At 40.4% G+C, this 24,229-nt stretch overlaps 1 protein-coding gene across 10 annotated transcripts; it reads right to left on the bottom strand.

Moving 5' to 3' along the window:
- Positions 1 to 504: 504 nt before the first annotated feature.
- On the bottom strand, positions 505 to 23,707 carry LOC125761602 (extended synaptotagmin-2). 10 transcript variants are annotated; one of them, XM_049422895.1, is made up of 12 exons: positions 19,565 to 19,622; positions 14,905 to 15,073; positions 13,979 to 14,390; positions 10,680 to 10,721; positions 10,433 to 10,573; positions 9,886 to 10,296; positions 9,221 to 9,391; positions 5,979 to 6,076; positions 3,842 to 3,890; positions 3,600 to 3,776; positions 2,497 to 3,522; positions 505 to 2,428 (listed from the first exon to the last, which is right to left on the bottom strand). In XM_049422895.1, exons 2-12 carry the CDS (start codon positions 14,907 to 14,909, stop codon positions 2,339 to 2,341), a joined length of 2,622 nt encoding a protein of 873 aa, XP_049278852.1. In that variant the 5' UTR covers positions 14,910 to 15,073; positions 19,565 to 19,622; the 3' UTR covers positions 505 to 2,338. The 10 variants fall into 10 exon arrangements, with proteins under 10 accessions (XP_049278852.1, XP_049278851.1, XP_049278846.1 ...); XM_049422894.1 differs by having other exon boundaries at positions 19,505 to 19,604; XM_049422889.1 differs by lacking the exon at positions 19,565 to 19,622 and adding an exon at positions 15,176 to 15,493.
- Between the last annotated feature and the right edge of the window lie 522 nt (positions 23,708 to 24,229).

Here is a 24,229-nt window from a genome sequence, read left to right as displayed (position 1 = left end):
GTTAGTGCACATGAAGCACCAGCGAAAGACCTTCTTCTACACTGTAAATCATTTCCATACGAATTTCATTCAAAAAACATTCGCTTTTTCATTGCAAATAAAAGCTTTTTCAAACCATTTTAAAAATTTAAAACAAATTGCTAAAACTGAAAAAAAATTCTTACGAATGATAGTAAACTTTTGTTGGTAACAATAAGACCCACAATGGCCTCCCCTCTGTTTGTGGGCTCCAGCATTTAGATGATCGTATAACGATGGCAACTCCGGTCCCTTGTTTCACTTGGAAACGCTTGGGATGAATACAAATTAATGCATTTGAATATTTTACTACCATTTAAGGGATGGTACGGAAATAGAAACGAAAACCCTCAACGCAAGCTTTTCCATCAAGTTTACTAAGTTTCACGCTAAGCGTTAAGCTACCCGAACCAACAAAAAGGGTGAGGGTCAATAAACCTGTTGAGTAACGTTGGGTAAAATATTGAATCGTACCGAATCCGAATGTAAGGAAAATGTTTAACTTATACTTTATTATTCCATCAAACATGATGTATCTTCAGCATGCGGTGAAGCGAGATTTACACTAGACGAAGGCTTTATTATCTCCTCAAGAAAGCGGCTTACAACCTTCAGCTCCTAATAATGTGTTTTTTTTTGTTTTTAAATTACTCGCAGCACATGTTCTGAATCGTTCTCTTACGCACACTTTGAACCTTTCGAATGATGTTGTTTCTAAAATTCTAAAATTTTATGCATAATACAAGCAAACGTGCATCGATGTAAGTTACGTGCAAATTATGAGACAAACTTGTTGAATGTTGGCTTTTAAAAGGCTTCCTTTTTCTCACTCGTATTCTACTCGAACGAACGCGCCGTGCGTGATTGTAAATGTTTGAGTGTAGTTTAAAAAACGTCGTTATATAGAAGATTTTTTTTATCAAAAGCTGAAGAATGCTGGGTGCACATCGGTTGGTTCGAAAAGACAAATGCATGATCGTGGACAGTGGCGTAGTTTCGTAAGCTGTAGCTCTCGCTATAAATCTATAAGCTCTGTGGTAAATTACTGCTATATTGATTTAGATGTTGGCTTTACCGATGTGTGTACACATTACTATTTGTACGGATTTATTCTTTTTCACTTTTTTTTATTCTCTCTTGTTGTCGCGATCGTACGACAAAACGGTATTCGGATCAAGTACGGATGGATGCGTATTTATTCTGCTGGTAATGTGCATGTGCTTTTACTAAGGTGTGCTGTGTATCGTCACAAAGTAGTATTTACACACCGGACACGTTTATCATGCGATGAAGCAAACAACTCAATACTCTCGGTTTCTTGCATTCGTTCGATTCCGGTGATCCGGGTGATGCAACACCTCCCGGTAATGTGCTCTGTTCCCGCAGTTAGCAACAAGACGCCCGGCTTGTGCCAGTACTCTTGTACAAACAGTATCTACTTTTTCCTCTACGATACCCACCACCTCTGGCCGAAGCAGTGAGGGCTGATAATTGACACATTTTGGAGACAACTTTCGTTCGGGTTTCCCGGCAAATGGCAGATGGAGTCCCGTTTGAAGCAAGCTATGCTATAACTTCAACTATGCACGTCTACTTCTAGCAAATGGATTGAAAGATTGTGATGATTTTTTTTACATGAAAGTGGAAGAAGTAGTAATTGAAGTTTAGCAAACATCGTGCTATCTCATCGCGGCTGATTAAATACAAGAAACGGTTACGCTAAGCTTCATCATATCTAGCGACCACATCCGTTACGCACTACCAAGAATTTCCAACCATAAGCGCATGCTAAAGTTTCTCAAACTCGATCTTTCAAGTATAATCAATTCAAAGGTGCTGCTGTATTAGTTTCCATCCTACGTACGCTAAACTCGTTGTGAAATTCGTAAACTACGACAGAATTATTGTATCCAACATTTATGTTTTGCTTTTAGCAGAATGCTGCTATCTCCGTTTTACAACTCTGTACTCTAATAAAAATCTGTGCAAAACAATGTTCTGCTGCTCCGTTAAAGTAAGCTGTATATATAAAACATTTAACAAACACAAAAAAACGACACAACTGATTCGCTTTATCTGTCCCCTTCACTGGCATCACGTTGATCGTTTGTTTTGCTACAAAATATCTTTCCATCATCCTCAATTCATGGGCGTTGCTTTAATACAAACATGTTTTTCGTGTTTTTTTTGTTTGTTTCATGTGCTCAATAAAATGCTCAATGTGCAACAACACGCTAATCCCTAACAAATAGTTCCGCTAAGCAGCATCACAATAAAATGCACCTTCCTCTTGCGCTTGTGTGCTGCAGATGGGCAGGATTTACTCGAATTTCGACTCCGGCAGCAGATCGTACCAAGCTTTGATGCCTTGTCCACTCGAAATATCCGGATCGTTGAGAGTGAGCTTTTGCTAAAGGTGTTTAAAAATTGAAAAGATATTAATTCTTCTTACAAATCGATCCTTTTATATCTACCTACCATGCCAATAACTGGACTGCCGAAGAATCCCTTCTGTGTGCACACTGTCACCTCCAGTTCCGAGTTGACCAGCTCCGCATTGGAGATGATGTACTCGAACGTGGTGTCAAACACGGGATCGCAGTTATCCTTCACCACATTCGTCTTGCGTTTCGATTCCTTCGAGCGGCCCGGCAACAGATACAGCTTCACGTACGGATCCGGAATGTTGCTAGGATCTTTGAGCGGTATATTGCTAATCTTGTGCACGATCACCAGCAACCGCTGCCGTTGCACGCTGAACGCGACCGTCAGCTGAATCCGTCCCAGTCCAGCCGATCCGGCCGAGGACGTGGTGCTCGGACTGCGACGTAGCAGCTCCGTACCGCCGTCGCTGAGATTCGGACTACGGGGTGGCGTAGCCATCATGACCGTGTTCAGCGTCGACACGACGAACGGTTCCTCCTGGATCGACATCTGCTCCATAATGGCCGAAGTGGTTGATTTGCGCGAGTCCTGCTTCCGGATGCTTCCCTGGTGGGATAAGGCGGCCGCTTCCGCTGCATTCGAATCGGTCAGCGATTGCTGCTGTTGCAGACCGCCAGCCGATTGCGAACCGTGGGATGTTGCCGTACGGATGGAGCTCGTACGTGATAAGACACTGTCTGCCTCGGACGAGGGCGCCTTGTCCGGAGTGGTGGCCACTGCATCCTGCTCCCGGTAGCGCTTCAGTACGCGCAACGACAGCGACATAACAATCTTCGATTCGGGGCCCGACTTTTGCAGCTGAAACGGTTGCGACATGATCTCGAGATTTTTCTTCTCCATCAGTGCGCTCAGAATGTAGGTGAGCGAACCGATCGTGTTGCCCGTCTTCTGATCGATCACCTTCAGCTGGAGCGTATCATTGTCCGGATTGCCCACCAGGAAGGTAAAACCTTGCTCCCAAACTGGCGCATCCGTGCGCATCTGTACCGAGGTCTGTTCGTTCTTTTTGCCCACCGAAAGGACCAAGTACGGGTCCGGTTGTGATTGTTGACGCGCTTGCTACAAGGGAACGATTCAAAAGGGAACAGGTTAAATTAATGTCCTAAAGATCGCCATAGAATGTCCTTTTTGCTTACCGGTAAGTTCTTAGCCGAATCAATGAAAACAGTGAGCAGAGCGGTGCTCATTGATGTCACTCGCAGGTGTTGCGTTTCTTCCAGAGCTTGCCTCAGATCAGCCTTATCGGAGCTCAATTTGAACCATGTCATGCGAAGATGCACAAGTCCATGCTTGGCCTGTTCCAATGTCAACCACTGTAAAAGACAACACAGCAGTTAGTTAAAAGCTCAACTGAGTTTGACAACCCTGTAGTACCCACCGTATCGATTTCACCGTTCTTGGTAACGCTGCTGATTTCCACAGTAGCTCTGTGTCCATTGCGACGTAACCGTTGGAAAACATTGGAGAAAATAACAATTACATATCATTCACAATATAACATGAAGCTATTTAATTATACAACTGATAAGCCGTAAGCATGCAAAACGTAGTACATGACAGGTTTAATGAGTAAATGTATCAAAGTTTGGTTAGATATGTCAGAGATACGTTAGTAAGTTTAAACTGTAAAAAGATTGTATCAACCCAGCCATAAAACAAAACAAAATAATTAATGCAAAAGACATGCAAGCACTAATTTTGATTTTTCTTGATTCGTTACCAACAAAAAAACGCAAGCAAATTTGTTGCAATAACGCAAACTATAAGCACATTAAGATGCAACAAAAGAACTTTGCTTTGAGGAAAAAAGAAAAAGCAATTTTGAGGATGTAATGTAGAGAATTAATAAACAAATGAAAAATAATCGAATGATGAAGAAGATTTAGGAATGTTTGTAAAAACATGGAAAAAAGTGGAATAAGTAATAAAACGAAAAAGAAATTAAAAAGAAAAACATTTCTGTAACATGAATTGATGAATGTTTTGTGATTGCTTCACGAATCGGTATGAAGTTTTGAAACATTGAAACACTAAGAACAACATGAAACAATTGAAACTATAGTGAAAGCGAGCAGATAACCAAGCGATGATACGACAAACAGAGCAAAGAAACGAGCGAAAGATGAACAGAGCGCGGGCCCGCTAGAGTAACAGATGGAGACATTAGGTGTTACAGTAGATACAAAGATGTAGAGATAGAGATGTGTAGCGATATAGCCGATAGGAGAAATGATTGTATTGCTTGCGAAAATGTTTGAATTGCTTTCCGAACCTTCCTAGTGGGTCGTGGTCACCGGTTCGATCCCAGTCGAATAACTTTATGCCAATCAACGTTTGATGCGTTACGTCAACACAGGCCTGTCAACACGGGATTGTCGGTTGGTCGTTTAACGTTGATGATGGTTTTTTTGTTATTTATTTGTTTGTTACGGATGAGTCGGTTAGCGTCGGTTAACGAGATGTCGGATATCGGATGTAGATTAGATGGGAGGTTTTGCGAAAGGATCGCAGGACAACGGATCATTCGACACACCACGATCGGTAACGCGATTTGATAGTCGACAGTGGGTTAGTTTGTTTGTACGATTGATGGAATTCGATTGGTCGTTTTTTTTGCAGTAGCAGCCGGAAAGATGAAAAATGCGCATACGACACGACACGCACGCACAAACGAGCAACGAGAAGCGCAAAATATTGGGTGAAAAAATAGACAGAGAAGAACGAGAAAAGAAAGAACATTATTTCGTTAGTGCTGTTAGTGGAGGAACAGGATCGTTCGATTAGTATCCGCTAATATTGGACGAAAATAATATATCGGCACAAGAGACAGTGATCTATTTTTCTGCCCACTTTTGTTTGTGACAGCATTTGGATAAAGTGTGTGCTCGGTGTGTGTAAAAAATGTAAGCTTTTTTGTGTATTTATAATACAGATAAAATTGGCACACTGTTGAATGACATCCGGTGTAAAATAGAACTCGTTTCTGTTCAAGATTTCTGCACCACAAATAATGCAGACGATGCTTGAACAATCTAATCAAACGGTGCATTCAATGGGCTGTAGTGCATGTAGGTATAGATATTTACAGTCAAAACCCACAAGGTGCATCACACATATCAGCTGATAATGGATGAAAGCTATAGCTAACAGACTTATGAGCAAACGTCTTCAATAATGTAAGCTTTAACGATGATTGTGATTGTCGGTGGTCTGGTGAAATTTTCAAAACATTTCAATTAATTTGCCAGTTGCCTGATCTTACATCTGTACAACGTTAGACTAATGGGAGCAGCAGACATTGGCACGCACGGCAAACCAAGCACTGGACAAACGCCTTACATACACGTTTTATGAAAGGGATGAACCCGGTCAAACATGTATAGAGAACAAACAAAACGAAAAAATAAACCGCGCACAGACACAGGATAGAAACAGGAAATGTGAACAAACGTAAGAAAACGTAAAACCAAACGAAAAACAGAAGCAAAAACTACAGAAAATAACATCATCACCACCTGCCAAGGAAATCGTCGTTCTGTACCCCGGGGAAACCCGGATCCCAATCCCACAGGTTGAGTTCTATCTCTTGCCTGAGTATGGCATTGACTTCAGCCTAGAAAATTAGACTTTTATTAGTGTTCGGGGTTTACCATGTTGTTGTGCCGTTCTTGTGTAACCTTCCCAAATTATACCCTTCTTTTTCTCGGCTATTTTCCTTTTTAACACTTAAAGGCATTGAGTACACAGGGAGATGCTCTTAATGGTTTACAATATTTGGTGTATAATCGATGGCTTCGGGAGGAATGAGTGCCGCTTTACAATGGCACAGTTATTGCTAAACAGGCAGTACGAAGCATTATGGCAGTCAATCAATCAACAGTACGAACAACGAACAAATGTGTATCTCTTCCACGACAACGTCTGCATTTGTACCAAAAAAGCAGAATAACGACAGCTAGCAATATAACGGAGCAACATCACGTAAACGAACATGAACTACTACACCATAATGGCAAGCAAGGCGATGAGCAAGGCGCGCATTCCTTACGTAGGATGCCATTTTACTTAGAACGCACTCGAACACTAACGGAATTGAACGAAATGCATTAATAGATGGGGCTTAACGAAAACAACATAGAGAAGAAAGTACGAAAGCAATTTAAAAAAACTGCAACTGTTTAGTGAATTGTTGGTACTTATGTGGTTTTAGTAGAGAAATTATACACTAACACAAGTATGCGATTAATCATAATTATACATACAACATAGAGCCAAACTCATACAAATTACTCCATAACGTTAGTACGGTTTAAGTAAAACAAGTGATTACACGAGACTGAACATGTAAAATATAAAATGTGATGTTAGTAAACAAAGAAAAGAAATGAAAAGGAAACAAATAAAAAACCCAAACCATAACCTCCCAGTACGATGGGTGTAACCAATTAAGAAGAAACAAAAAGAAAACAATAACAAAAGAAAAACCTTTACCAAATGTTAAACAAAACCACCAGAATTCATGGGAAATCATAGAAACGGAAAGGAAAACTAAGAACGTATAACGAATTGGCTCACCTTCCCAACAGTTCATCTTCGCCGGCGTCCTCATCGTTGATCACGACCTGAAGAGCTTGACCACTTTCCGCGTGGATAAAGGCCTGCAGGTATGGGGAAGGTTGTTGGTCGTAGTGATTTGGAATGAGCGTTTGTAAAGGTTCAATGTATCGGTGGAATATGTTTGGGAGAGTCTTTATTGAAATTCACACGCAGAATGCACCATTCGTTGACTGATTCTTGTGCGGTTGTGTATATGTTTGGGGAAAGTTCTTGCATTGTTTGCAGAAGGAAATTTAAACGATGCTGATGGAAAACAGCGCATATAGAAAGGCAGAACAAGTACCTTACCTACAAAATTCTCCCCACAGACTGTGCCAGTAAGTACAATGCTCTGTAAATTCCTACATTTTGAATTTTAATGAGCTTTAACTATTTCTAGAGCTCTGTACTGGACAGGTCGCTTTTATCACGACCATAACGATGCTCAAGGGATCCAAAAAAACGGTGCTTCCCATGCAGTGACATGGATTTTTGGGTTTTAGAACAATTTGTTTTATTTTTCAGTGACTGCACAACGTCCCAAACAATGTGCAAAGAAGATTGGAAGAAAGAAAGGAAAAAACAACTCCCGTCCATCACCTGTCCTGTCGGTATGTCGGTCGAGTGTTTCCGATAAGCAAAAGCCAATGTCACGGCTAACATGGCCGGGATCAAACACTGCTGGAAGCACGATATCAGCAGCATAAAGCAGCATGTAAGTTCGTGAGAATAGTTGCGTGGCTTACAAAACGCCACCCATACGCACGCACGCATGAAGGTGGAAAAATATTTAATAAACAAAACAAGAACATCAGGAAAGTAGTTTACCGTGAAGCAATTATCATACAGTTGGAACACAATGTTGCAAAGATTAATTATGAGTCAATTTAGTGACTGAACGTCATAGACACAGAGTATCAATGCGGTCTGTGGCAGTAAGGTTAAATAATGTACAGTGCTCTACACTACTCATGCACGGCAGTTGGCAGCTTGGTAAAGAAGGCAAAGAATGGAAAACATTCCTGCAAGATGATTCTAAATATACGAATGTGCTTTGCAGTTGAAGTCCTAACTACTGTGCCTATTTAAAGATGATCGAAGGGCTATAACGATCTTCCATGTTGAGATATGTACAATGTCGTGGCTCAATATTATTATGCCACTGTTTTTGTTATTACCGACATTCCTCATTGGGAACATTAATAAAAGAAAGCAACCAAGTTGTAAATTGTGTACTTAGAAGACTCTTTTGTCATACGAATTGCATAACTTTAGGCGCTTTGTTCTGTGTACTGCATACTTTACTAATTTCAAAGCTGTGTTTCATACAAAATTTACAATTCAGCACACAACACGCCCTAAGCAATGCAATCAGTATAGCAATATTACCTTATAAATGACTTGTTAGTTCATCATGGGGGTGACTTGGGTGTGACACCACAAAACATATTTTACAACACTTGATCATGCAAACGGCGCTCCACAAACGAGCATCTTGAGGACGGTTAATGTCCATCACAGGATAAAGGACATTAATTGAAGTTTTTATTTGTAACATTAATACAGTGATTCATGCAAATAAGAACACACCCTTCGATGGACAAGACGCGATTAAAACAAAAGAACACAATACGTGCACTGTACAGCAAAACCAAACAAACGATCTCCAAACGTGAAAATCAGGTTGACGTGTTAATTGGATTTGCGCTGAAAGTTTGGTGAACAAATTGGTCCCAAGACTACATCAACCGAGTGTCCGCCCGATGGACACCTGTCGCGTCAACCATTTTGCCGGCGGAGCAAGCAGATAGCGCTACTGCTGATTTTAGCATAAATAACTGTGCACCGTATACGACCGTAAGTACATGTACGCCAAATAGATGTACTGGCAGAACGCAGCGGCGACGGATTTGCGACGACACGTCTATACTTAACGAAGATCCGTGGGAAAGTCTACCAGAGCACATCACGTCTCTACTGGCCTTTCACTTCTGCCACAGACCATCTATACAAACCCGGCCTGCGTTCCCGACCCGTTACTCGCGTTGCCGAACTTTTCTACAAAACAAACAACCCCAAGCACGCACATTCGGAACGACACCGGCGGTTGGCCGGCGGTTGAACCATTCCGCTAAGGTGTTCGCTCGATGTGACCACTTACCTCGCACCAGTAGTCCCACTTCGGGTTGACCGTGTTGTCGATGGTTTGCGTGCGGAATTGTTGTGCACCGACGGAAATGATGGCGTACGGGTCCGATTTTCCCTTGCCCAGCACGCTGATGTCCTTTTTCATCAGGTCCTTAGCCTCAACGACGTGAATTCTAAGTACGCCCTGAAGAATACCAGTAGCGAAAGGAATAGAAGTGGAAGTAAATGAAATTAACGATCTTTTTAGCATTCGTGCGCTATTAACCTATGATAAGAGGATAACATAAAATTTTTGGACTTTACATCAGTGTATCACAATTCTCTCATTCATTTAAACTTTACATTCGCGAAGAAAGAAATCATGAAAAAAATTCCATGTTACTTATTTAGAAATTATTCAATTGAGTTCAAAATTAAAATATAAGTTCTATAAAAGATTAAGATATATCTACCAGCTTTAGTTGATAGAATTTTTTACGTATCAAATTACAAACCATTATTCATTGTTATTCTCATTCGCAAGGGTCAAATTTCGAGTGATATATTAAAATCACTTCACCACAGGGCGAGAACGCCCGCATCCCCACAAATTGCGTGATTCATCAACCGGCTAATACACATCATAAAACTTACCATGAAGAAATAGGCAACTAATTACCCTGGGCGCACGAATCTTACCTCAGGTTCCGGCATCTTCAGCGACAAGGCCGGCACACCGTCGCTCAGCACGATGGGCAGTTTGTTCGGCAGCACCATGATGGCGGCCACCTGCTCGACGATAATCTTTCGCAAAATGTCACTCAACCCGGGCATATCGAGCAGATCGACCACCCCAACCAGGTTGAAGTCGATGTTCGGATTGTTGAGGAAGAATATCTGCAACCCACCGATGAGAGGCATCTGGGAAATTAGTGGCTTCATTATCACGCGCACCGTGCCGTGTATTTGGAAGTCTTTGATGCCACCCCGGAGCCCGCTGAGCGCGAAGCTAATATCGCAGTCGCCAGCATAGAACAGATCCAGGTCCATAATGATTTCATTGCGCGACACATTCTTATCGTACACCTTGACACCACCGATCCGTGGGGGCTGTACGGATGGCAAAAGTAAAACAACAGACAATAACGATATAATTATAACATGGAATTATGTATGTTTAGAGCTCAGTTCTCCTCCGGAGAGCAATGAAAATACAACAGCAAAACCGCAATCAAAAAACACTCACAATCGTTCCCAGGATCATACGGTCAAATTTGAATCCATTTAGCTTGTAAGCTGCCATGGCCTGTTGGATGTTCGGTTCAATCGATTCCTTGATGAGATTTTTCGCATAAAAGTTTGCATTTGGCCAGACTTGCTTCAGGATCTGTGCCGCCAACAGAAGTTATCACAAGAAAAAGAAATCAAATTACATTAGTCATCGACGCTGGGTGGAACACCGCCGCCGAGTGGAAACTTTGGTCAATATTTACCCTGTTGAGCCATTCGCAACGTTCCACGTCGGGAAAGAAGACCTAATGGGAAAAAGAGAAAAAAGAAATAAAAGTATACAAAGTTTTATTATCGTCGTAAAACAAATATTTTTTTCCCTTATTTGTTTGTTTTTTTACAAATAAAAAAATTAATGTGGTCAAATTCAAATACTCATCACAAAATACCAACTTTGTCATCACACTATTGCTCATCACAAATTCCAAACATACCTATATCATTTAATTTTATTTACTGATTTCAAGATAGATATCATTGATGTCGTAAATATTCTTCATTTCTTAGAGAAAAAAGCTTTTTTTTCAATTAGCAAAAAAGCTTCCCTTGCTTAAATCCATCGCTGCTGGATTCAATTATCCATAAGCGTGAATTCGTGTAGTTCAAATAAAGATAAACAGTGTACGATGAATCTTAATCAGAGAGATACATTCTACTGCATTTACACGACTCTTATTTCTCACCCAAAAAAAAGAAATCAAAAAGGTAACCTTGCGGAAAAAGCTTCTCCAATTGCAATTATTCTACCACCTGCTATCCAACATCCTTTGATCATCGTTTGAAGTGCAACGCAAATCATGAGCTGGTAGCATGAAACGCGCGAACTAACTATCCGCAGTCCGCAGTCACTAAACGTCCGGTCCACGAACGGACGCGGTGAATATACGGAAAGGCAGGATAACACCACTTACCGGCACCAGTCGAGTGGAAAACGATTACCACCAGCGTTAGGTGAGTGAGGCTCTGTTTTCTTTTTTCACCCGCAAAGCAAACAGTCACCATCGCCCAAAAGTACATGCGTCCCGTTGCATTAGGTACCAAACGCCAGCCATGGTTTAAAACCATCAAAATAACACTTCACGCTGTGTACATGGAAGGTACGGTAGAGGTTCTTTTTTACACCCAAAACACAACGCTACAGATCGTTTAGTATCGCACGTGGGAATCATTTCAGGGAAAATCGTCGCCGTACACCTTCCTACCCATGTTATTGATCGATAACGACTCATGCTTCTGTCCCCGGTACATGTGCACAAGTACACTCTTGTAGCTTATTCGCTGGAAAATGCGAACGAAAGCAATATAGACCCAAATTTAAGCATACTTTGCATACATCGAAATCATCGTTCCACCCACAGACAGACATGCCCGATGGCATAGTACACGTTGCAAAAAAAAACGCCCTCATCATATGCTAATGATGTAGACCTAATTTCAAGAGTCAAGTTATTGTTGTATTCTTTACCCCAATTCCTTAGTATAGTGTTAAGTGCTTTAGTAAGCCAAACAAGGTACTGTAAGGAATGAGCAACATTTTCGTATATCAAGAGTACCAGTCAGTAGGCAGTAATTGGAGCAGCATCCTTCACAGCACCAAAGTGGATGGTAAAAAATAGCTGCGAAAGCGAATTTAATTCGAGATCGTTGATGTACTTTTTTTTTGTACAGCTTGCTGATTTTGATAATTTCATGTGATATGATATTCCTCGTATCGCTTGCCGGCAGTAAAATTGGTACAAATTACAGCCAGCGTAATATTCCACGATATCGCTTACTCACATCGTAATCATTGTGTACGTTTACAGTAAGTTAAGGTTAATTTAAAATGCTACCCGTGTTTCTGTATCAAGACATCGGCAGCATGCATGTGAGTTAATAAGGCTCAAAAGAATCTTCCTTTCAAATTCCAGAAATGATAGTAAAAACCCTGGATGATGTGGAAGCAGCAAAGTAGTTTATTAAAATACTCACTGTAAATACTAAATAGATCTTTACACAACAAAAAATGCAAAAAAAAACCTTATGAATAATTAACGCTTGCATTATTTGACAGAGAAAATTACACACGGTGGAGTACTTGTGTGTAGCACACAAATTTTCAGCGTAAGGAACCAACCCGATCGCTCGTTCAAACCCGTGCTCGGGCGTTCGTCACCGAAGACGTGTTTGTTTACCTTCTTTAGGTTTTAGATAATTAAGACACACCTGGTATAACCTTTTCATCCAACAAGCGCGCCGCAAGCGATAAGTTCACGGGCATTAAAGATTCAACGTCGTACCTTACCGTACGCTTGTCCCACGCACAACACCAGCTCACATTGTGCTGACGATAGCACACCTCATCTTGATCGTATTTTACTCCTACAGTAAGAGAGCAGCGTACAGTGTACGATTTTCCCCTCAAGTACCGAACGTGGGTATTGTTGTCAAACAAAACATTTACATCCGGCGGGGGCACTTACCCTGGTAATGATCTTGCTTTTTAAAAATAAACGCTGGCACAAGAATAAGAGGATCAAGATTTATAGTGATTTTTTTTTCAAAAGAAAATGTAACATTTACCACAAAAAAAAATTCTTGAGCCGGCAAACGAAATTAATCAAACGACAGCACTCGCTGTACGAAAGCTCGCACATGCGTAAGTGTGAAGCAGAAAGTTATAAATGCACTTATCAAGCAAACTAGTTACAAGCGGTATGCAATGAATGTTTCTTCCTACCTAACCAGAGTACCAGAAACGTTAATTTTCGCTCTTCCAACGGTCATGAATGTTTTAGATACGTTTCCGTACCGGTTTGCCCTGTTTGGCCGCAGGTTGATGATGCCATTACTGAAATGCGTCATTTTATTATTAATGAGCTAGCCGGCGCCATTATAAATGATGACCCATTTTCTACCAGTTTTTTGTACAGTGATTTCATCTGGATGTCCATAGGCAATGTTTTTTTGTTTTCAGTCAAAAAGAAGAGTACAAAATTCCAAATAAAGAATGTTTGATTTAAACATTGCATACATTTAGGCGCAGATGAATCATCTTTGCTCTCTAGGCGCTTTTCTCATTTCCTCTCAAACTTTTCTATTTAATGATAGATTAAGCATCACTGATTCATGATATCACACCGTGTGTGTGATTCATGTCCACTTGCATAGCAGAAAGCTCATTCAAACACCTTGCTGTACGGCTAAATCAAGCAAAACCCATCAACCGCACGCTTTCTCGCGTGTCATGCTTTGTTTTTTCGCTTGGTTAGGATTTATCATGATCATCACAATCAACCTATCCTATCCAGCTGTCACAAAGCCGGCAAAATATAGTCCCACCCGGACGACAACACAAACCAACATTCGTGATTGTGTAATACTATCTGGTGGAGGCGGCAACAATATCTACCGAATCCTTACCGGCTTCCGTTACTCTACTCCGGCTAATCGCGTAAACGAACGAACGCAGAACCGACTTTACGACCGCTCCCGCCGGGACGGTAAGGCGGATCACACTTACCCATGCCGGCAGATCATGCAGACGGGCCAGGATGACGTCCTTATCGTTCGCGAGTGCCGATGCCTTCGCTACGCTGCGCCGTGTGTCATTCGTTTTGCGCCAGGATTCGCGCGCCACCGATAGGATGACGGGTGTGATGAGCCACGCCACCGACCATCCCATGTAGCCGACGAAGTAGATGATACCGACCGTAACCACCTTTTTGGCGAACGAATACAGCAGCGACATGATGCTATCGTCCTTGGTTTTTGCCACCTCGGACGCATCCGGCGGTGCGGATTGCTTTTCCGGGCTCAATTCCTTGCTTGCGCCGGTCATGACGGTTTCGGTTTCGTCCGATTGCTGCAGCAGACTGTCAACCTCGCTGCTGGAAGGTGAATCCGGTGATTGATGTTGGTCGGCGGGTGAGTCACTAGATGGGTAAAAGCGGGAGAGAGAGAGAGACAAAACGAAGGTTGGTTGAACATTAGTATAAGGCTGAAGATGTTGAACAGGCTGACATCATAAAATGAGAATGTGGCACTTGGAAGAACGTGTTGATAATTAAATTTACAACCTTTTTCCTCCAGCACACACTCTGCAGTTATTATGAGTGATGAACTAAGCCTTCTGTTTGTCATGGGAAAATAGTTCTGGGACTTTCATCCATGAAAGTGGAATATTAACAGAGGAATGATCTATACAGTTCAAACATGAAATGTATGAAATTGAAACGTATTTAAAATTTACTTTAAAATATTCTAAACTATATAGCTCATCCATTATAAAAAATATTTTCTATTTATTTACTGATGTCACTTTTATGACCTCAACACCTCATATACGTCGGATCTCACAGAAAATCATGAGATCTCCTTTCTACGATTTTTATTATGAATCAGAATTCTGGCAGTGTCTCTAACGATACATGGCGCTATTAAACAAACCTCATTTTGTTGCTGCTCTGTGACCTCAACACAGTCTAACACCGCCAGCGTTTCCAAAAAATGTCACTTCAAATTGATGTTTATAACTTGTTGCTATAACTTATTATACAGAGTTTTTTTTTACACTACACAGGTCCAACTTGCACAAAGTTTATTTTCGACGTATTTTCTATTTTACACAAAAAATAAACAAAATCAATATGACGTTGCAGTAGAACAGAAAAATACACTTGTATTTTTTTTTCGCTTTCCAAAATAACGATCCACCCACCAATCCGGTTTCGATTAAAGAAAAACGCGACAAATGCCAAAGCGGTGTACCAAAATTAACTAGCCAGTTCCCGGATTTTGGTACCGTTTTGCGATAACCTCGAAAATGTTGCAGCGTACGAAAACTTGGCCACCTTTAGCACGAACGTTCCCTACACACGCTGGTCGCACGCACGCAAAGAAATGATGATCTTAGACCGACAACCGGCAAACAACGATCGACGATGATCGTTACTGCTCGCAAGCAAGCGACAAACACCATTGAACCCACTAGACATGGTGTTGGTGAGCTTCACGACAACACGGTTCCCATTCGCATATACGGGCGCGAATGATATTGCGAATGATTATTCTGCCTGTTCGCGCAACGAAATGAAAACAACATCACGTTGCGGATGACTTCACCGAGGCGGCATGCTATACGCATACTCACAAAACCAGCAAACGAATGGAGGATCTCCTGCTTCCGAGCATACACATTACATTTTAAGCTGACCATGCACGAGGAAACCGGGTGGCAGAACCATGTGTTTACGGTGCACGAACGTCTTAACCCTTCTGGTACCGGCATGGGGTAAAAATGTAGAAATAAATATTCCAGCAGTTTTGTAGTAAATTTAACTGATATCTTCTTTAAAACATCATTAGAATCAACTTAAACATTGAACATAAAAGAACATTGTATGATTGAATTCAATTCTTTCTTTTGAATAAAATTCCTGTACATTCTGAGGTTTGCGGAACGCTCCAACAACGGATGTGTGGTATCGTTCCGGCTGAAAGCGTACGGTGGATGGGTGTAATGTTAAATAATTTGTTTCTTATGCTTTATTCGGACACATTACGATCAATTGTTTCGATCGAACTAGCCGAAACAGGAGAATGCATAACGCCCCGTGTATCGCTATATCATCCACTCCATCTAAAAAAGCACTCCCGCAGGGCAAAACACTCAACGGATAACTATGTTCTGTACGAATATCGTACAAGGTCTGTACAAACACCCCATGTGCGAGCTGCAGTTGCGCTGATCGTGCTCGCTAAAAATAAACCATGACCAGAATCTGCCTCTGCACCATGGCCCGAAACCCCATTTTCTCGAGTTATGGCAAGTTATGAACGGAGAACACTCGTTGCAAGGGGAAAGCAACTCGTTGGACCAATTCGCAGTACCGGGTGTGTCACAGATTTGGACGTAAACAAAAAAAATACATACACAGAGCGTAATTAGCGCTATTAGAAGGTGACGGAAGTGTTCTGTGATTCCTCGAGACACATAATACTAAAGATTTCAATCATCGCAAACACGCTCACTCTAGCGAATCGTACATGATTAATTGTGTTATTATTTTGGGCGCAACGATTGGCGTAAGATCATTTCACGGACATGAGCGACGATCGGTTGCGAATTGAAAATATATGTTGTTCAAAATAAACTACAGTAAAAACACAACGAAAGCCTAAAAGTATGCAATTCGCATCACAAAGTCTACTAATTCGTCGGTGTATACAACCGGTCGATCCTTCATTGATTGCCATTAATTGCCCAATACTCCACGATGTACTTCATTCCACCAAAAACAGATGACGAACATCTATGTAAACAATTTGATAATCTCGAAAACATAAATCATTTTCAAAGCTCTCAGTCAACCGCACAGCCCACAAACTGTACCGCTCTATTATCAGGCTCAGACAAACACTTCCAAGGAGCACTTGTACTACCGGCACCTGTCACTAATCTGTTGGTTTAGCAGCATATAGCCACCGGTAGCAATGGGTGCTTTTCGTACACCAGCAAACAATACTTAATCTTGTGGTTTGTGGAAAAAAAAGTAACAAATTCTCATCCGGCAGACAATTTGCCGTGTTTCCCCATCCTCGTCCCGGTTTTGTTCTCTGTCTGGATGGCGCCATGCTGCTTGTCTGGCTGGAATCTAATCGATTTTTCACCAACAAATAGAGAGAGAGAGAGAGTGAAAGAAAGGACACATACACACTGCACATGTACACCTTCTTGTTGGCGACACTTTTCTTGTATTGATCGCTATGTTTTGTCGACCGGTGGAAACGTAAACATTTCCAACAATTACTACAAATCGAACGAACGAAAGTAATTTGAAATGCCTAATGAATGCCAGTAAAGGAACGATTTAGAGCGTGATAGTTGAATCGAAACAGTTAACATTTTCCTCAATAAACATTAGCGTGGCCTACATTATACCAAACGAATGAGTTTTTATTACACTAGGCAAAGGTATACAGAAGGAAATCCTTTCTGATGCGAACTATAAATTTCATAGCTGATACAATGAAGTCGATCACAAATTCGATAGACATATTAATAAATATTTAAAACATTTTTACACGCTACTGCTCCAGCCATTTGGTTCGGTTTGTACTCTACTAAAGTAACAACCATTCTACTGTATCGTTGGAGCACACCTGAAGTAACAACAGCGTCATTATCAGTGATAGGGTCACGCTAAAACTGCCGGTTGGTTATAGCTTATCATGCAGTTTGTCGATTTTACAATGGATATATTGATGACATAGAATGAATCACCAGCAATATACAATCATCGACTTTGTACCATGTTATCATTTTCCAAAAACCCTTAAAATCCTCATTTTGTCTAAATCTCTTTCATCAAGACAGGTTGTGCTACGAAAATGACTTAACATTTTTTTATTAATCAACTTGCACTAGATCTGAAGGAGTCCGATGAGATCACAACTAGTGTTGGGTCAAGTAGCTCTTTTGCAAGAGCGGAGCGCACCGCTCTCGCTCTCTAAAGTGTGTGGTGCACTTGTGGTAGCTCCACACGGAGCGCTGCACACAGGAGCGATTGTGCGATGCGCTCCCAGGAGCGAAGTTTCGCACCACAAGGAGCGCTGCACGAAGGAGCGATTCCTGCGATACAGCTACCTCTTTTTCCCGTGGGCTGTGCGGGAGCGCGCACAATAAGATGACCGGAGCGATAGCTATAGCCTTAGAAAATTTTCAATTTTTTTGAATTTTTTTATTTATTTTTTGTTTTTTATTCTTTTTTTTAAATTTTAAGCATTATTTCAGTGAAAAGAAACTTAGTACAACAATTTCGCATTAAAATAAAACAATTTTTTAAATTTTGCTAAAATGTTCAAAAAAATGGCAAGGGGTAAGCCTTATGAAATTTTCGAGTTGAATTTTTTTTAATTTTTTATCTGATTTTTTATTCTTTTTTTAATTTAAAGCATTATTTGAGTGAAAAGAAACTTAGTGCAACAATTTCGCATTAAAATAAAACAAATTTTAAAATTTTGATAAATTGCTCAATTGTAGCCATTGGTGCCATCTATCGACCACAGATTAAAGACTGGAGATCCGTTGAATACCGACCGAATTATAGGCAAAACTTGGTGCAAAAATGAGCCTTAATAAATTTTCATTGTTTTGAATTTTTTGATTTTTTCATTATTTTTCACTCTTTTTTATTTAAAACATTATTTGAGTGAAAAGTAACTCATTGCAACCAATTGGCATTAAAATAAATCAATTTAATTTTTTTTGCTAAATTTCCCAAAAAAATCGTAAGGGGTAAGCCTTATGAAATTTTCGAGTTGAAATTTTTTTTAAAATTTTTTTCTGATTTTTTATTCTTTTTTTATTTTAAAGCATTATTTGAGTGAAAAGAAACTTATTGCAACAAACTCGCATTAAAATATATCACATTTATAAATTTTGCTCAATTGCTCAAAAAAAGGTAAGGCTATGAAATGGCCTTATGAAATTTTCAAATGGGAGCGCATCGCACAATCGCTCCTGTGTGTAGCGCTCCGTACGGAGCTACCTCTTTATCCCGTGGGCTGTGCGGGAGCGCGCACAATAAGTTGAGCGGAGCGATTGAGGTACCTCTTTCGCTCTTGATCCAACACTAATCACAACATGCATCACTCCCTTAACCCTTCCCATTCCGATCTCAGTCATTTATGGCTTCTTCGTTTGACCTTCGTTAGCCGAACTGCGAACGTTCACAATACAACCAAATTTGGATCTAACTTAACTACAACATTGTACACATTCTACACCGAATATCGTCGGTAACGTTTCCACTTCAAAACCTTCACTTTGCTGCCGAATTGTTGATGAGTTCTCACATTCTTGACGTTTCACCGTTCGCTCTATACTAGCGAAGTATGTTCGGTCTGTTGTCCCAAGCTCCAAAGCAAAACAATTCAGGATATGCAACAGAACATCACAAGGACCGATTCAACTTCAACTTCAACCATCAAACACATTAAACATTCACGAAACAACGAAGTGTAACAAAACGAATTAGATGGCCACCAGGGTATCCGCTGATACACCCGTCCCAGCCACAGCTGTAAACAGTTTAAATTTTACTACAGTTCCACAGACGAATCTCGCAAAGTTGCGACGACGCAACCACTAACTTGGACCACCTTTTTGTGACTGGTGGCGGCGGTCCCCATCAAACTCATATTTCGTACCAATGTCAGCACGTTTTATGTCCGTAAAGCTACCTCCTCCAAAGCATCCCCCTCAAATCTTTGGGGCACGCACCAAATGGACACGCATACAACCAAATGAGTTTCCAATACGACATATCCGGATTCTCTTCGGATTTTAATCGATTGTGTTGCGACTTTTTGACGATATTTTGTTGCATTATGTCATCTTACAAGACATCCTTCTGTTCCGTTCCAGAAGGCCTCAGCACATCTTCGTAGCTACAGTAATAATACGCAACAACCTTCGCATGTCTACTTCTTCGCCTGGGAACACTCCATCGAACCGTCATCGTGTCAGTCCGTGTTCTCCTAACAATTCCAGCTGCTGCTGACCTTCCCATGGGGTGACTTTTGGTTGTGTTCGTGTGATCGCCATGGTGTAACAATTCGCGTTCTTCTGCACTTGCTCACCAGCCGTGGAGTAGCGAAATGCATCAGCAGCATCAGACTTCGAGGGATGGAGATGTATGATGTCATCGTGGAACACACAGTGAACTTGACCCGGCTTCATGCTGATAGTGGTGTTCACATCTTCACAAATTACTTCTACCTGTTCAGGTTTTTTGTGGACTTTCCCCAAAAAGCTTCAGTTTCTTTATGAAATAAATTTCCTTTCGTCCATATGTTAAGGCTTAGAATCTTTGAGAATTTTGATACGAATCGGACAATACACACGCAATAATAATAAGCTGAAACTGGTTCTCTAACCAATTCCATGGACTCTCTCCCGTATTGCCGATTGCGTCCTTGATGCCATGTCCACGTGTTGGGAACTTTCGAACAGGTTTTCCGGCGATGCTAACGCCTCTTCAAATTAGTTCCGAGCCTTCATTATTCACACACCGGTAAGAAGTCGCTCAAATGGACAATACAATTTCCGGACAACAAAAACAACCAATCGCAAATTATTAGCCCTCGTCACCGTCAGTGCTTTTTTGAGACGACAGAAACTTTGTGTCAACCTGTCGTTCTGGATGCCGGTGTTGATGTTTCGTTAAAACCGTATGCGCTTGGGAAACCGGGACATGGCACATTTCAATGTCATCATCAAGACAACATTCTTCTTTCCTTTCTATCCCGGAGAAATAATGTTCCCGAGCACAATGAAGGAAATTCATTCAGCGAAAGCAGCTTTTCTTGATACAAAGCATCATCGCTTTTGGGGAAAATTGGTTCATTCAGAAGCATCGTTCAACACACGGTTCAACAACAAAGTAAGTTGAGTTGAACTGTTTAATAAACTTCCTTCATAACTAAAGTTAAAATAAACCTATATAAACTGGAAAGTTAACTATAAATGTGTCTTGAAGTAACAACATTATTTGATTATTTAAATTGTATAACTTAAGATAGAAATATTTCAAAAAAGTAAAGCAAAAAAATATTGGAATAGTTAAGAATATAATAATTACGTATAAAACAATATAAACAATTGAAATAATTTATCAGTTCACTTGCAACAGCGTGTTGATAAAACAATTATGATAACCTTCACGACAGATAACAAATGGGAATACACTTATCACGTGTCAGAACACTTTATCCCATGAGATTCCACTCACCAAAAACTTGATCATCCACAATGGTAGCTAATGTTAGGTAAAATATATGCCAAGCTCTCACACACGCACCTCTGCTTCTGAGCCACGGAATTTATACGACCAAAGCGTCAAAGGTCAACAGTGCCGACACACGAAACTACAATTTCGTTTTTGGGGTATTTCTCTAATTCTAACGGGAACATTATGTTCTTAAATTTCGATGTTTTCGATGTTTCGATATTTTCATATGAATGATTAAAATTACATACGGATCATTTTCATTAATTATTATTACAAAGTGGTATTAAAGTTTCAAATGTGATTAACTAAGTTTTATTTATAATAGTGTTTTGTGATTTTCGGTGAATTTCAAATTCATTATTTAATAAGACTCTCAAGAATTGCAATAACTCAAGCATGCAATGGTCCGAAAAATATGAAAAAAAAAATTCAATTACGTAGAGTTATCTACCTCTTCAATATCTTAAGTAAATCGCCAAAAATAGGTATCCATATATGTAGTTGTGTTACGCGCTGTACAGAATCACCCAAATTCCAATTAATTTGCTCGTGAGCAGTTCACCCGTTTGCAGAATTCTCTTGCGTAAACCTTTTTCGTCTACGCTCATCAACTACAATAACTTATGTTGTGGGTTTTCTACCAATGCAGATGAGTTTGCTCAATGACAAAAGCCACTCAAGAATCAAAATACTCAGTATCAAAGGCAACTAGAAATATTCCATATGCCCAAAATGTTTGCAAATCATATATCAACCACACTTTGATAGGAAGATTCCTATTTCAATTACTACGTATTTCAAGCAAAAGAAATATTTCTAACAAACGATACCGTAAATGCTTAAGACTTAAGAAATCAACTAGCCTTGAGGGCAGGGCAGTGTTTCTTCCGGTGGTAACAAACCGAGCGAATCGAGTCATTTTAGTCATGAATTGTATTTTGAGAAAATAGCACTAACTAACTTACGACACATTCTCACGGAACGTGCTAATATAGTCGTTTTTATGAAGCAAATGAGCTCGAAGATTAAACGATTTTATTAATTAACCAATATTACATCCGAAAAAAATACATTCCTCAGGTGAATGTAAAGGTCAAACGAAACGTCATCGATTGACATCGTTCCAATAAAAAATGTCGTTAATTAGAATCTCTTTATTTTTTTTTTGTTAGTCAATCAAATCATTTTAACAGAAAAATCCAGAAAGTTTAAATTTCTTTCACAAATACTGCCAGTTGGTTCTGTGCACCATTTATCAGGTGTTTTTTTGCCTAATCTTTATCACAGGAATTAAAAGTTATCAGCAAGGGGAAAGGAACTGTTAACTTTAATCACAAATTCGATAATGTTAAAGATAGTCTATTTCAGTACAGTTTATCATTTTTTGTTGTTGCAAACTGCTCATATATTATTGGAATGGGTGTTTGTACACATTTCAGAAGTGGGTTCTAACCGTGAATCGATTATGATTCAATATCATCAATATTCAATCTACTCTAGATACGTGAGAAGAATAAAGCGTTTCGTTACATTGATACCATTATTTATGGTTGTAATATCTTCAAAAGGGGAAAAATGTAATTATTTGTACACGAGCTTAGCAATAAATGCTATTAATTATAAGTACATAAATTATATTGAACACTCTACTGTGCTTTAACGATAAGCCTCACTATCAGATTTGCCCTTGGCTCTTGATTCACCACACAAGAGAACAAAATTCAAACAACAGAACTTGCCATGATAAGCGCCGGCCTACCCTTATAGCAGCTGTTTACTTGACAAATGATGAACAATCTTACCGTTAGTAATGACTTCGTTAGCTTGTCGTCTTCTGATTGAACACACGTGCTGGTGTGCGTTCCCGGGGATTCTGTTCCGGGTTGCACTTGTCAAACGGCCCAATGCACGCTTCACACGCTCTCACGCTCAAGCCCAGAGTGGCCTATCTTCACACTCTGGGTGACATACTTTTGCACTATGACCTCTTCACTTTTGCTACGCCACCGTAAGCAGTTGCATCTTGTTTCGACCGTAATCGGTTAACAATATTCTCTCTACCAGCAAATACGCTTCACCTTGCTACGCAACGCTAATACACTTAGCAAATAAACATTCCACCACGCATTTACGCACACCCGCACGGTATACTCGAGAGGAATCGCGATGATTCGTAGTGTGGCGTAATCTAGGCGTAATAAGGCTCAGCACTCTCTACACTTTGCACTACAAGCCAAATGCCTGCACATCGAAACGATACAACGAAAGGACACGTTTTGCCTCTGCCTCTGTACGGTTGGTAGAGCCCAGCTGGATAACACAGGCTCACAATGGAACGGGGGTCCCCACCTGGGGATGATGTTATTATAGGCCACTAGTACGACCTTCACTGTGAACGCACTGCTCACGCACGTCCAGCCGAAAACGTGTTTCGCTCGCGAATGCGGTTGTTGCCGAAGTCACGAGGGTACTCGTGCCTTTCGCTTTACGCTGGCACAATGGGCAAGCCGGGTACCTAATAGAACCATTTTTACTTTTCTGCATTTAATAGGAGATCAATCAAAAAACAAGAAAGGTAATTTTTTTTCTATGCCCTAATAAATAATTTTATGTAAAAGAGCAGGCCAATAAAGTTGTGATATACATGACGATAAAGCTAATTCGAAATTTATTACAAATGTTTGTTAAAGTCGGAAAAAGATCTCTTTTCCACATGTTTTATTTAGTTTCCATATTTTCGTGCATGAAGTAGTATATATTTTTCAAGTATTATCCAACAAACAGCAATCTAGAAACCGGACAGACTAAAACCGGGAATCGAATGAGCACGTACTGTATTTTTAAACAAAAACTATGACTTAAATGCTCACACGTTTCGTAATGTTACTGCGTTGTTGTACGAACATCGCCTAAATGTATGCAATTACTGATGTTGGTAAATCTTCCCATAGTTCACAGTCCCTTCAAACAGATGGTTT

The sequence above is a fragment of the Anopheles funestus genome, chromosome 2RL (genome assembly GCF_943734845.2).
Source record: "Anopheles funestus chromosome 2RL, idAnoFuneDA-416_04, whole genome shotgun sequence".
Lineage (NCBI taxonomy): Eukaryota > Metazoa > Arthropoda > Insecta > Diptera > Culicidae > Anopheles > Anopheles funestus.
The sequence above is the reverse complement of the archived record's forward strand: the minus strand, read 5'-3'. Positions and strand labels throughout refer to the sequence as shown.

What these genes read in the sequence shown, in the direction of transcription:
- LOC125761602 (XM_049422895.1), bottom strand. An exon ending in GTATGATCCTGGGAACGATT is followed by an intron (nt 10,297 to 10,432) that starts GTGAGTGTTTTT and finishes CCATCCGTACAG; the next exon opens with CCCCCACGGATCGGTGGTGT. An exon ending in ATTCGGCTAAGAACTTACCG is followed by an intron (nt 3,523 to 3,599) that starts GTAAGCAAAAAG and finishes GTTCCCTTGTAG; the next exon opens with CAAGCGCGTCAACAATCACA.